The 13,375-nt window shown below is 41.9% G+C and overlaps 3 protein-coding genes across 3 annotated transcripts; all 3 read left to right on the top strand.

The window, feature by feature from the left end:
* Window positions 1–190: 190 nt before the first annotated feature.
* Bcdal2 lies at window positions 191–2,009 on the top strand. The gene is made up of 2 exons (XM_001551984.2): window positions 191–478; window positions 749–2,009. Exons 1-2 carry the CDS (start codon window positions 385–387, stop codon window positions 1,720–1,722), a joined length of 1,068 nt encoding a protein of 355 aa, XP_001552034.1. The 5' UTR covers window positions 191–384; the 3' UTR covers window positions 1,723–2,009.
* Window positions 2,010–2,122: 113 nt separating this feature from the next.
* BCIN_05g00640 (hypothetical protein) lies at window positions 2,123–5,364 on the top strand. The gene is made up of 3 exons (XM_001551983.2): window positions 2,123–2,469; window positions 2,520–2,899; window positions 2,953–5,364. Exons 1-3 carry the CDS (start codon window positions 2,313–2,315, stop codon window positions 4,870–4,872), a joined length of 2,457 nt encoding a protein of 818 aa, XP_001552033.1. The 5' UTR covers window positions 2,123–2,312; the 3' UTR covers window positions 4,873–5,364.
* A 1,402-nt stretch (window positions 5,365–6,766) lies between these two features.
* Window positions 6,767–11,391, top strand: BCIN_05g00630 (hypothetical protein). Its single transcript, XM_024692799.1, has 4 exons — window positions 6,767–8,704; window positions 8,767–8,961; window positions 9,014–10,133; window positions 10,181–11,391. The coding sequence occupies exons 1-4, from the start codon at window positions 7,875–7,877 to the stop codon at window positions 10,529–10,531; spliced, it is 2,496 nt and encodes an 831-aa protein (XP_024548581.1). The 5' UTR covers window positions 6,767–7,874; the 3' UTR covers window positions 10,532–11,391.
* The last annotated feature ends 1,984 nt before the right edge of the window (window positions 11,392–13,375 follow it).

The following is a 13,375-nucleotide window of genomic DNA, read 5'->3' as shown; positions in this document are numbered from 1 at the left end:
TCCAAAGTTCCCAAGCTGACAGTCCGACGGAAAAAGTACAACACGGTCGACACAGTTAGTTATACGTAGTATTCTCTTCTCTTCTCTTCTCTTCAAATGAAAGAATATCAAGGCACGTGTAGCTGAAGATTCAAGATGGATAAATGTTCTTGCTTGATAGCGGGGCACGGGGCTTATCGGAGGACTTATCGGAGGACACCGATATAGGAAAATAGTATTATTACTCGATGGAAATTGTAAATTCCAATATCATTCAAAACTCTCTTTGCTCTACTTTTCTTCTTCTTCTTGCTCCTTTCCTTCTTCCTCTTCTCTGTCCTCTACTTCAAATTTCTCCTCTGATATTCCTCGTGGTAAAATCTTTTCTTCAATACCCAATTCAAGATGACTTTCGAAACCGAATACAAGACGGAAGATGTTGCTGCAACTTTGGTGGCACCGGATGAGATTGATACTACTTTCCGCTCATCATGTATTGGTAAGTGGTACTTTATTTTGTGTCGTGTGGCTTGAAACATGAACGGCTCGAGGTTTCACTCGTCGTAAGTTACTTGAGGATAGAAGCATGGAACATAAGAGGAAACTCTTGGTTCTTCCAGTGAATAGCATCTACAACTCTATAACGAACATCTCACGTGGGGGGAGAGAACTTCTGCTGTCAGGCGATATTCTCACCATGTGCTCAAAGTTTGACCAAAACTCATACAACATATCCTATATCAAACGTTTGACTGACCATTCATTCTAGATCTGATATCTGGAACTCTTGGTGGAAAAGTACTTTCATTCTCAGATGAATGGTTTGCGGAAGCAAACAATCTTCTTACCCCTACCCCACCCATCAGACAGCCAGGAAAGATGGTGTTTACTGGTGCCTGGTATGATGGATGGGAAACACGTCGACATAATACGGAACCTTTTGATTATGTCGTAATTCGTCTCGGGGTTGCTTCCGGAACAGTTGAGGGAATCGAAGTTGACACAGCTTTCTTCTCTGGAAACAATGCACCTGCTATATCCGTCGAGGGTGTGTTTAGTGACAATGACGAAGAAGTCATTGGATGGAAAGGTGGTCGAGGAAAATGGGAGACAATACTTGGTCTACAAGAGTGTGGCCCTTCTCAAAGATTCGGATGGAAACTTGCCGTTCCAACCACAAAAGCGTACACTCACGTGAGACTCAATATGTACCCAGATGGTGGAATTGCTCGATTTAGACTCTTTGGTCATGCTATACCCGTTTTCCCAGAAGATAAGAATGCCATCTTCGATTTGGCTGCCGCTCAAAATGGAGGAGTTGCTGTTTCTTGTAGTGATCAGCACTTTGGAGTTATTGCCAACCTTATACTACCTGGTCGTGGAAAGGATATGGGAGATGGTTGGGAAACCAAGAGGTCCAGAGGAAAAGATCATGTGGATTGGGCTATCATTCGATTAGGAGCACCAGGCACCATTGAGAGCTTGATTGTCGATACAGCATTCTTCAGGGGCAACTTTCCTCAAAAAGCAAAGGTTGAGGCTATAAACTGGAATGGTGAAGGGGAGCCAAACAACTCAGCTGAAGGATGGACTGCGGTTGTTGAGCCGAGTAAGACCAGTGCTGACAAGGAGCATGAGTTTGAATCCTTGGTGAAGGATCAAACCTTTACACATGTCAAATTAGTCATGATCCCTGATGGAGGAGTAAAGAGAATTAGGGTTCTAGGAAAGAGAAGTGTTTAGGTGAACGAGATAGAGGCATACTAGAAACATTCGAAGTTCTTGCTGCCAAACAATGTTTTACTCTCTTTGATGGCTTTCACCTCTTCGCCATTGACGGAAGCTCTGTCGCAAAGCAGTCCTAGGTAATCTGTAAACATTGCACACGATATCCTCTCTCCTAACATAGCAATAACCATTTGAAAGTATCCCATCATCTGTCTTGGATATGTTCGAAGCCATAGAAAGACTCCACATAGAAACATTGAATTTACACACTGCATCTATTAAAGCAAACAAAATAAGGCTGAATATTGCTCAGCCGAGCCAGCCTACATCATCCATGGTGAAACCTTGCAAACGCTTGGACCAACTTCCAAGATGACTTCTATTATGCGACCCTTCAATCAAACAAACATGCCCCGGCTGCGACATCATACTAAATGCAAGAAAGTCCAAGTTGCAACTTACCACAGCAGCTTCCTTGTGGGACCAATAACAGTTCCAAAACTTGCCACACCTCCTTGAATGATAGGATCTGCAGGAAAGAAATTCAATTCTCATAAGGCTACAACAGATGTGTACTGGTTACATGCAGTCTTTCTGCTGTTGTGATGGACATCGAGGACCATAATGGAGATATAGGTGGATTTGGGGAGGAGAGGGTAAAACCAAGACCACTGCCTGATGATTTGCCTAAGTCACTCGACGATCGAAAAAATGTATCGGCGGAGTATGCACCTGAGACTGAGATGTATGATGCATGGCAAGGTAAGACAATTCAATGTCGGAGGGACAAATCAGCCAACTAACATCCTTAGGACAATCGCAATTCTTAACAAATCCCGTTCTTGCTAAACCGCTTGAATTCAAGAACCTCTCGCTCGGAACTGACGAATTCGAAGATGATATTACAAAACAAAAGATAGGGGATAGTGATAACAGACTCATGGAAATGTTGGCCGCTCAAGCAGCACATCGCGATGGCTCAGCTAGTGAGGATGAAGATGCTGTCGCGACCGATGAGAAGCTTTCACTCGAGGAGAAGAAGGATATATTACAAAAGGCTTTGAATATGGCAGCTAGCAACGGAGATGTTGATCGCATAGAGAGGATTCTTCAAGGTAAAGCAAAAGACCTTATTGATTTGGATGCGCCGGATGAAGAAGGTACAGCACCAATAATATACGCAAGTTGTTTTGTGAGTTCTGGCCAGATTTGTCATATCATTTGAAGCAACTAACGATTGCGCAGGGTCATGAAGCCGTTGTAACAGCACTATTAGATGCTGGCGCCGATGTCGACAAGCAAGATCGAAATCAATGGAGTGCTTTGATGTGGGCAATGACAAATCGACATAAGGGTATAGCGAAGGCACTTCTAGATAGGGGCGCATCTAGAGATGTTAAATCATCAACGGGTAGAACGGCATTCGACTTTATCGCTCCAGATAGTGAAATTGCCGATTATCTTCAGGATGGTGGTTATCACATTGGCAATGCTGGAGTAACGGACGACTTTTATAATCCTGGATTCTCCCAAGATCGATTCGAAGAGGAGATGGCGGAAAATGAGATGAGGCGGCGAATGATGATGGAGAGTGCCAGGGATTTAGAGGTTGACTTGGGTAATATGGGCATTGATGACCAACCTGAGTCGCCAGAGGAGTTAGAAGAAGGCCACGATTTCGATTGGAGTCGATGTTTACATGATCAAATGTTTGTGTTCCAGGAAAGTGAACTTGGACGAATCCTGGATATTATCATCACCAACATGTCTCCTCAACGGTCACCGTCTCAAAAACCTGTGCCGGCGAATATGATTTTCCTCAGCGCCAGATATGCTCATTATCATGCAAGTCACGATCTTCTTGCCAAGCTCCTCATTAGCGCAATGGATAAGATCAATGATGTGGTTGAAACACATCAATGGGACATGACAATATTGGCTTTCTGGATTTCGAATGCTACATTATTATTACATTATCTGAAGAAAGATGCTGGGTTATCTGAGTCAACATCCGAATTTCAACTTCAGCTGGCGGAATTAATCAATGAAATATTTATCTTGATTATTCGAGATGCTGAAAGGAGAATGGATAAAGTCCTCGATTCTGCCATGCTGGAACATGAAACCATCCCAGGATTTGAAGACGTCACATTTCAGAATGAATGGAAACTCTTCAAGAGAAAAACGACTGTCAAAGAATTACCGATTGAAAAACGGTTTCGACCACCTTCTCCAAAAGCGAGGGCCAAACCATCACCTCGCAATGTCACATCTCTATTATCGTCGACTCTCTTCGTATTGGATCTCTATGACATACATTCTGTCATTACTTCTCAAATATTGGCGCAGCTACTTTACTGGCTTGGAGCCGAGCTGTTCAATCGCATCATGTCTAATCGAAAATACCTAGCACGAACCAAAGCAATGCAAATACGTATGAATGTATCTAGTCTGGAAGAATGGGCGCGAACGAACAATCGACAACCTGAGCATTATGAACATGGTTCTATGACTTCTAGTGGAGAAATGACTATTGAGGCAACGCGGCGACATCTTGCACCGTTAGTTCAATTACTTCAATGGTTACAATGCTTCTCATCCTTGGGACAAGATGATTTGGAAGCATTGGTTGGAACATTACAACAACTCACGCGACTCACACCCCAACAATTAATACATTCGGTAAAACATTATCGAGCAGAAGTTGGCGAAAAGGGGTTACCAAAAAGTGCCATGAACTATTTAGTCAATCTACAAGAAGAGCATAGATTAAGAAAAGAACGTCAAAAACGCACTTCTCAAGGTCTACGCATGAGTGCGCCATCTACACCAGCTAGAAAGGGAAGTAGTAAACCCTTACCTGATACCCCTGATTCAAATGGTCGTGGTGGAAAACCTCAATCTTTAGACGATGAATCTTTTGAGGAAGATGACGATGCGCCCGAAAATCTTCTTTTAGATCCAGCTCTTATGCTTCCATTCTCACTACCTTCGAGCACGGATATGTTGATTAGTTATGGAGCGGGATTTGGTGGGGTGAATAGAGAGAGAGAAAGAAAATATATACCGACTGTTCCGCCGGAGTTTTTGGCAAAGTTGGATTTGAGTGGGGGGAGAGCACATTCAACTTATCATGAGAGAGATTGGGAGAATGAGGAGCTTTGATGAGTATAAGTGGTTGAAAGAGTGGAAAATCGGGAGATAAAAGATAGCATTTATTGGTAGGCGAGCAGCATGGTGTGGCGTTTTTGTTGGCGTTTGTCATGATGGATGATGCTGGTGCCGGCATACAATACTGAACAGTGTCAAATAGTTTGACATGGATTTATGTCAAATGGTGAAATTTGTTTTTCTGTACGCTTCTTTGAGAAGAGAAGAGGTAGAGGAAGAGGAAGAATAGGGAGGAGAATGAAAAGCAGTGGGATTGAGTGAGTAGCATATTCTTATATGGTATGATATGAATGAATGAATGCTTTTTTTGTGTTGTACGCAATAGAGATTTGTATTTATATCAAACCAAGTATGAGAGGGGGGAGGGGAGGGGATTGAAATAGAAAATTTATCAATCTTTCCATTATTGGACCTCTGGTTTGTTTTCTTCGAGAAAAAACAAGAAGAAATCAGGGGTTGTGGAATGGATATGTATTAATACCTATATTTGTCTTTGTATTTGTGTGTATATGTGTGCATGTATATGCATATGTTTCGTCCGGAGGTGGAAGGAGGATTTTATTTTATTTGATGTGATATATATATATGTATGATATGATTTGACATGACTTGATTTGATATGATGCAAAATGGGATAGGATAGGATGGGATGGGATTTGAAGAAATGAATATTTGATAAGTAGAGAAGTAGAGTATAGTGGGATTTCTGAGTTGGAGTATAGAATAGAGTAGGTTAGGATAGATTAGGTTTCGTGATGGGTTTCGTAATGGGTTTGATGGTAGATAGTTAATATAAGTATTTATGTATATTTGTATATGTATATATATATATATATATATATTTATTTGATAGATATTTATTAGTAGGTTGTCAATTGATTCGATACTTTTTGGGGGGTTGGAGTTGGAGTTGGATTTGATATTGATATTGATATTGACCTTTCATTTGAAAGAATGAGAACGTGATGTAATGTTCTTCCTAAGTTGTGAGGTTGGGGTAAATAGCTAGTTAGTTAGTTAGTTGGTTGGTTGGGTGGTTAGTTTCTTCTTTGGTTGCTTTTTGGGCTCTTTTCTTTTGTTTTCTTTTCTTATCTTTTCGAGATGTGATCTGATGTGATGTGATGTGATGTGATGTATTTTGTGAGTTGGTTTAAGCTTTAAGCTTTGCGGGTGCGTGGGTGCTGGCTGGATGCGGTTGCTGGCGTGGTGGTGCTAAGGATGCTGCTAAGGATGTTTGGATGTTTTGGGGAGGGCTGAGATGTCTTGTTTGTCTGTGCGTGTGTGTGTGTGTAGCTGGTATGGGAGGGGAGCTGAATGACGGATGGGGAGTGGGAGAGGGAGAGGGAGGGAAGAGAAGAGAGGGAGGGCTGGTGTGAAGTAGCGAGGGAGGCGAGAGATGTCGGGGTGTGAGATCGGGGTGGGTTGTAGCTGGGGAGGGAGAGGGAGAGGAAGAGGGAGATTGATGGGGGCTCTTGTGAGGGGGAGTGTTGGTATCTAATATGTAAGTATCTAATATGTAATAAGTGAAGATGTTGATATTATCTAGATATCTATTACCGAATATATCTAGATATGAACATAATGGTACGCACTAATATATAGTTACTTGTATAACTATATCTAATAATCAATACTTAAAAGATATTTAATAGGTGGATTACTTTTGTGCTTTCTTTTCTTGTCTATTTTCTTCTCTTTCTCTTTCTTCTTCTTCTTCATAGAGTTTTAAATTGACTGTGACCAGCATATTAATAGACGTGATGTAGCACAAAGGGACCCGACAAATCCGTGTGGCATTCTTGTCATAGCGATCGTATTATTGAAATCACATGTTATCATGATATCATATCATTCTTGATCGGATGATGTCAAGTATATACCTCAACACGTTCAACATCAACTTGATATGTCATGATATATGTCGTCGACGTGACAGATGATGGGTCAAAATGACTTCGAGGAGTTAAAAGACGGTCATGGAGAAGTCTACTTCTCGCTATTGACCAGGAACAGGTATGGAGAGAAGACCTCTTGAAGAGAGTACTTGGTCAATGTTGGGTGACTAGATTCTACCAAAAGAGTCACCATGGGGATTTGATGTCAATTACAATGAATGATGTTTCTTTTTATCGAAGAGTAAATGATGTTTTGCTCTTTCTTCTCTACTTTATATGAATAAACAGTGACCCCGAGAGAACAAGTCGAAGAAGATAATCGATAACCAAATATCCATTTCAAGAGTCCAATTTCCACCTCGATTATTTCAGCTCTCTCTCACAGCACAGAGGGAAAAGAAAACATTGATCTGTTGCTGGCGTGTCAATTCGTTGTTTGCCATCTAATTATCGAGTACACGGATCTCAAGGTTACATCTCTCCAGAATATATCAGAGACGCTCCCCTCGAACAGGGACAATTGAAATCTACATCGGAATCCCCTCGAGCTTTGAAAATATCAAGCCGGAGAGGAGAAAAGCACGCCTCCAATCCAAATCTATACTCCAACCCGAGCACCTATGCCAATCCGTCGACATTTCACACCTACTCAAAGCGTGCCCAGGATTACAACAGAGCACTGCAGCATTACAGCCATCATATCAAATCGCAGAGAGTGTCTGTCTACCTGCAAGTCGCTGCATCGCACAACACAACACAACACAACACCCGCAGCACAACATTGATATCTTACGAGTAGAGCACCAAAAAGTAACACTGCCAAATTCAAAGAGCGAAGGAGAATTGGCCCATCTAACAATCTATCGGGGTTTCTCTGAATCTGTCCAATCTATACTTCCAAGGTGAAAATTTCCAATATACGAGTAACCTTACCTTACCGGCGGCACAACTTCTTCGGGTCTTTTGAATCTCTCTCTCTCTCTCTTGCTCTGTCTTCCTCTCTCCCTCCCTCGACAACAGCAAACCAGCCCCAACCCAAATACCTACACAAATAAACTCGAATCTCTTCAACCCGAATCTTTCTCCCTCGTATAATGAACCATGGCACTCAACATTCAAAGATTCGGAAGTTTTCGAAGCATTCGAAAGAAGTCATCTCACCACACCAGAGACAATACTAATGCTAATACTAATACTAATACCGGTACCCCACAAGCTACGACGAATATAGCAACCAATAATGAGGGCCTGCCAGGGCCACCGTCAGGGCTAATTGCCATGAGATATGAAGATATGTTCCCTGGAGCAAGGCCACCAATTCCCGTTACGGTTGCACCTCCACTTTCTCCACCCACGGAAACGCATCCTGCATTGCGACCACGATCATTACTTGACCAAGGTGGTCATGAACTAAGAGCTTTGAAGAAGGAGGATAATACAAAGAGAGACTCCGGTCTTGCCCCTACCACCAGTACAAGTGCACGAGACTGTGAAGGAGCTTCTATTAATCGTCACTCTTTTAATACCGTCGATAATGACAATGTCTTGGGAATCAATATAAACTTTGACTCAAAAGCGGTCATGGCAGAACCAAGCAGCACAAGCTCTCCACAAGTTCAATTGAGCGATGTGCAATCACCCGCATCACTAAAATCTCCAAGTTTTATGAAAGATGAAAGCTTGGGGTCTTCTTCTGCAGGGTCCCTGAAACGATGGAAAACGAAAAATGGCAATTCCAAGATCCCTACCAATACTGGCAGATCTATAGAGCTTCCCGACGAGCAATTTTCACCCATAACCACTGCAATCCCACGGGAAAGTTTATTAGAAGACGATTTTATGCAATCGATGTCTTTTTCCAAAAGAGGGAGTATCATGTTAGGGGGAAGGAAGCCAAAAAATGCTCAAGCGCGCACAAATGCGACGCGAAGGTGGGTGGGATCAGAGCCCCGTAGCGTACCAGCTAATTGTGCTGACGAGAGACATTCATTAGACAACCTAGCTTTTCTATGTTAGCCACAACGTCGCCATCGATCAAAGTATTGTCCGAAGATTTGGAAATGGAGTCGCAAAAGGTCAGATCTATGTATGAGTCGGGGTCGGGCTTTGACTGGCGCGATGGGAAAGACGACACAATTGATAATCGTTTAACAGCTGGAGGGGAGTCGATACCCGAAAGACCTGTTACGTGAGTGTGGAACTGCTTACTGATGGTTGCGCTCTCCACTAATTAATTTTAGGGCAAACAGCTACTTGACTCCCAATGGCATTGGTGTACCACAGCGATCCGCGAGCGAATCGTCGAATAGAAGACCTGCCGAGTTAGCTGGAGGCATCGAAGATTGGGAAGATGTGAATGGGAAAGATGTCGATAGATACGGTTTCATCAATAGCGGGAGGACGACCACCAGACCTGGCACACCTGAACCCAAACCACCACAACGGGTCTCTACTGTACTTCAATTGGCCTCCGAGGCACCACGAAGAAAACGAACATTTGGTCGATCGCCATCTACCGCGAATTCTCAAAAAGGATTCAGGCGCGCCCCTAGTCGAAAGGTTTCTGCGAGATCGTTGAAAAGGACACAAGGGGATAATGCATCAATACGAAGTTCGCGAAGCTCTCAACTTAGACAAGCTGCCAACCGATTACCAGGAAATAAAGATAGAAGGTGGATGGACGAAGCTGGCGACATGTTGACTCTACCACCTGGCTTGGCCGATATTGCTGAAGAAGTGGAAGGGGGGAAAGGGGCAGAATTAATGAAGAAGAAAGAATCGGAACGAACAGAGAAATGGAGGAGAATGGCCAAAATAATAAAGGGCAAGGATGGAGAAGGAATGGTTTTCGAATTCGACACCAAGAATTCCAAATTGATCGAAAGGACGTGGAAAGGGATACCAGATCGTTGGCGTTCTGCGGCATGGTATTCTTTTCTTGCTGCTTCAGCAAAGAAGAGGGAAGATAGCGCACAAGAGGGAGATATAATCGAAGCGTTCCATAAGCTACAAGATCAAAGTTCGGCAGATGATGTTCAAATCGATGTTGATGTTCCTCGGACGATCAATAGTCACATCATGTTTAGACGGAGATACAGAGGAGGTCAAAGATTACTCTTTAGAGTTCTTCACGCTTTATCACTATACTTTCCTGCTACTGGCTATGTTCAAGGTATGGCATCATTAGCAGCTACTCTTCTGTGTTATTTTGACGAAGAGAAATGTTTTGTGATGCTAGTACGCATGTGGACTTTGCGTGGGCTAGAGAAATTATACGAACCAGGATTTCCAGGTTTGATGGCTGCTTTAGATGAGTTTGCAACTACGTGGCTAGATAATGGTGAGGTTTCGGCTAAGCTGGTAAGTACTTGATGTCCTACTTATTACATACAATACTGACTTAATAGAACGAACTTGGCATCGAACCCACAGCATACGGTACTCGATGGTATCTCACTCTTTTCAATTATTCCATTCCTTTCCCAGCTCAACTCCGCGTATGGGATGTCTTCATGCTTCTAGGTGATGAAGATCAATCATTGCCCTACAGTAAAGAAAGACCATTTGCAGGTGGCTTGGATGTTATTCATGCTACTAGCGCCGCATTGATCGATGGCACGAGAGATATATTACTCGATAGTGATTTCGAAAGTTCAATGAAAGTCCTCACCAGTTGGATCCCAGTCAAGGATGAGGAATTATTGATGAAGGTCACTAAAGCAGAGTGGAAACTGCATCGAGGGAAGAAGAGAAGTTGAATCGTGATTCAATAACAGAGAAGAAAAGATACCCCAGTCGATTTTATAAAATCGATATCACATAGTCATACATCTTATCAATGTATGACTGACACGATGAATATTTTCCTTTGTTTTAATGCCTTGATGTTTTGGTGGTACTTTTACCACTTGTTCATTTTTGTTTCCCACGGAGTTTTTGCTAGGGAGTCTTTTTACTACTGCATTATACCATACGTGTTTGGGATGGGATTTTATTATAGTTGTTTTAATCTGTTGGCTTTCCTCTTTGAGGACAAGAGAAAGGGAGAGGGAGATGATGGGGTTTATTTCTTTGCTGTATTTTTATAATCTCTTAGGAGGGAGAGAGGTTTGAAGGCAGGATATATGGTCGAATGGCTATAGATATATCTGTTTCTTTTTGCCTGCAGGAGATTGACTGGCTGTTAATTGGAATTGGACTGGGAATTGGATGGATGGTTAAGAGAAGAAGAGAGGGTGCTTAATGGGTGGAGGATGGAAGAGGGGAGGGTATTGGGGCTAACCGGTCTTTTGTTGGAGATGTAATTGTTACTTTAGGATGAAGATGAGGGGGATGAATCGTGAGAGTCAAGGTAGATGGAGCACGATGTGGTTGTGGACTATGGTTTGTGATAAGATGGCAGGGGGTGGAAGATGGGAGATGAGGGAATGATGAGATCAGATAAGATACAATAGAGAGCTTGAATTGTATTATATATTGTATCGTATGTCGTGAGATATTATGAGGGAGAGCAGAGGAGAGGGCCGAGTAGATTGAAAGGGGAAAGGAAATACAAAGAAGATAGATAATAGCTAGTCGATATCAGATAGAAGAAATTAAAAAGAAAGATGTTGAGATAAGAAGGATTGTTTTGAGTGTGTGTGAATCTTGATTGATTGGTGAATAAGTTATAAAAAAAAAATTAATAAAGATGTTTCCCCCTTTTGGGATTTCGGGGTTTTTTGTATGTGAGGGGCGGGGATGGGGAGGAATAGGAAGGGAAGGGAAGGGGGAGTTGTATCTAATTTTGTTGCGTTGAGTTGAGTTGGGTTGTGCTCTGATTTCTTTTGAGTTTGGATATTGGATATTGATATTGATGTTTTAGGTTGTGGTATTATTAGAGTGATTGTGTTTTTAGAGTGATTGGATTGGGTTAGATGGGATGTTTTATAAGTGTTTTGATATAATTTATAGATTATAGATTATAGATGGGAAGGGGTAGATATGAAGGGGTAAATAGGAAAAGATAAATAAAGAGTAAATAGAAAGGAATAGATAGGAATAGATAGGAAGAGGTAGATGGTGTAGATGGTGTAGATGGTGTAGGGAATAAGGAGTAGGGAGTAGAGAGTAGAGAGTAGAGAGTAGAGAATAGAGAGTAGAGAATAGATTATAAGAAATAGGGACTAGAAAGTAAAAAAATCGGAAATAGAGAATAAAAAGTAGAGAGTAAAAATGAAATAGAAATAATGATAGAATAGAGATGATAAGTAGTTTGATAGAAAAAAGGATAGAAAAAGGAAAGAGGGTGTTAGGGAGGGAGTGGGAGAGGGAGGGAGAGAGGAAAAGGAAGAAGGAGATGAGAATATTGTGTGATTGATTAGATAGAGTATGGTAGGGTAGGGTGGGAGATGTGTTAGGAGGCGTATTGGGAGATGATGGATGAAGGATAAGTGGAATGGAATGGGCGGAAGTGGAAGGGAAAGGGGAGAAGGGGAATAGATTGTGGGAATGAGGAGGAGGATGAGAAAGATGGTGGTGGTGGTGGTAGTGGCAGTGGTGTGTTATTATGAAAATGAAGATAGATACTTTATAAATAGATGAGGAGTGTGTTTTTTTTTTAGGGTAGGCGGATTGTAAAATTAGTAGTCGAAAGGGCGGAGGGTGAGGGGGGGGAGGGTGACTGCTTGTAGAGACGAAGAATGGGAATGGGAATGGGAATGGGGGTGGAAACGATGATGATGATGATGATGATGATGATGATGATGATGATGATGATGATAAAGTGTACGATATAATAAAACAAACAAAAAGAAAAATAGGAATTTAAGATTAAATATAGCAATAAAGAGGATAAGCATATAGAGATAAAAGAGTAAAGAGGTATAGATGCATATAAAGGGATTTGATATTTAAGGGGAGGCGGATAGTATTTGATAATTTTAGAGCGCTTATAGTTATCTGTATATATATCTTGTTCTTGTATAGATTTGGAGGTGGGTTTGGAGATTGAGAGAGGTGAGTGAGGAAATGGAAATGGAAATGGAATTTTGGGATATTCATTTGTGGAGGTTGGGAAGGGATAGAGAGGGAGGTGGAGATAGAGTGTACATGTTGAAATAAGGGGAAGCGGGTGGGTAGGTGTAATAAGATATGGTTATTATATTACGATACAAATATCTTTGAGATATCGTCTTTGCTAGAGAATTGGGGGTTTGTGGAAGAATAGAAAGGGCGCTTTGTGTGTTGTTCTCTAGGTGGTTTGCAATTGGGGGAGTTGGAAGTCGAATTGGAATGGCGATTGAAATTTGAGGTGGAAGATGATGAGGTAGTATTATAGTAAAGGAAGGTGTGGGAAGTTGTAAAGGTGGTCAGGGGAGAAGAGGAAGAGGCTGTCTGTTTGTTGGTGAGTATATGATGTGGAGATTGAGAGTTTAGGGTTTGGTAGTAGGTAGGATTCTGTTGTTTGGGTTATTCCTGTGAGGAGCTTGAGAGAAAGAGTTTGTGTTGAGATCTGGAATTGTCTAGATCCTGTAGGATGTTTCTTTAATACATGTGTTTGTAGAGCTGTGTGTATGGATGGATGATGTGTATTTTACTAGTGAGATAGATAATTATCTGGG

This window comes from Botrytis cinerea, chromosome 5 (assembly GCF_000143535.2).
Source record: "Botrytis cinerea B05.10 chromosome 5, complete sequence".
Classification (NCBI taxonomy): Eukaryota; Fungi; Ascomycota; class Leotiomycetes; order Helotiales; family Sclerotiniaceae; genus Botrytis; species Botrytis cinerea.
This window is presented reverse-complemented; position numbering and strand designations above follow the sequence as displayed.

What these genes read in the sequence shown, in the direction of transcription:
- BCIN_05g00640 (XM_001551983.2), top strand. Translation starts at nt 2,313, where the DNA reads ATGGACATCGAGGACCATAATGGAGATATAGGTGGATTTGGGGAGGAG. An exon ending in GATGTATGATGCATGGCAAG is followed by an intron (nt 2,470 to 2,519) that starts GTAAGACAATTC and finishes TAACATCCTTAG; the next exon opens with GACAATCGCAATTCTTAACA. An exon ending in TAATATACGCAAGTTGTTTT is followed by an intron (nt 2,900 to 2,952) that starts GTGAGTTCTGGC and finishes ACGATTGCGCAG; the next exon opens with GGTCATGAAGCCGTTGTAAC.
- BCIN_05g00630 (XM_024692799.1), top strand. Translation starts at nt 7,875, where the DNA reads ATGGCACTCAACATTCAAAGATTCGGAAGTTTTCGAAGCATTCGAAAG. An exon ending in ATACCCGAAAGACCTGTTAC is followed by an intron (nt 8,962 to 9,013) that starts GTGAGTGTGGAA and finishes AATTAATTTTAG; the next exon opens with GGCAAACAGCTACTTGACTC. An exon ending in GTGAGGTTTCGGCTAAGCTG is followed by an intron (nt 10,134 to 10,180) that starts GTAAGTACTTGA and finishes CTGACTTAATAG; the next exon opens with AACGAACTTGGCATCGAACC.
- Bcdal2 (XM_001551984.2), top strand. Translation starts at nt 385, where the DNA reads ATGACTTTCGAAACCGAATACAAGACGGAAGATGTTGCTGCAACTTTG. An exon ending in TTTCCGCTCATCATGTATTG is followed by an intron (nt 479 to 748) that starts GTAAGTGGTACT and finishes CATTCATTCTAG; the next exon opens with ATCTGATATCTGGAACTCTT.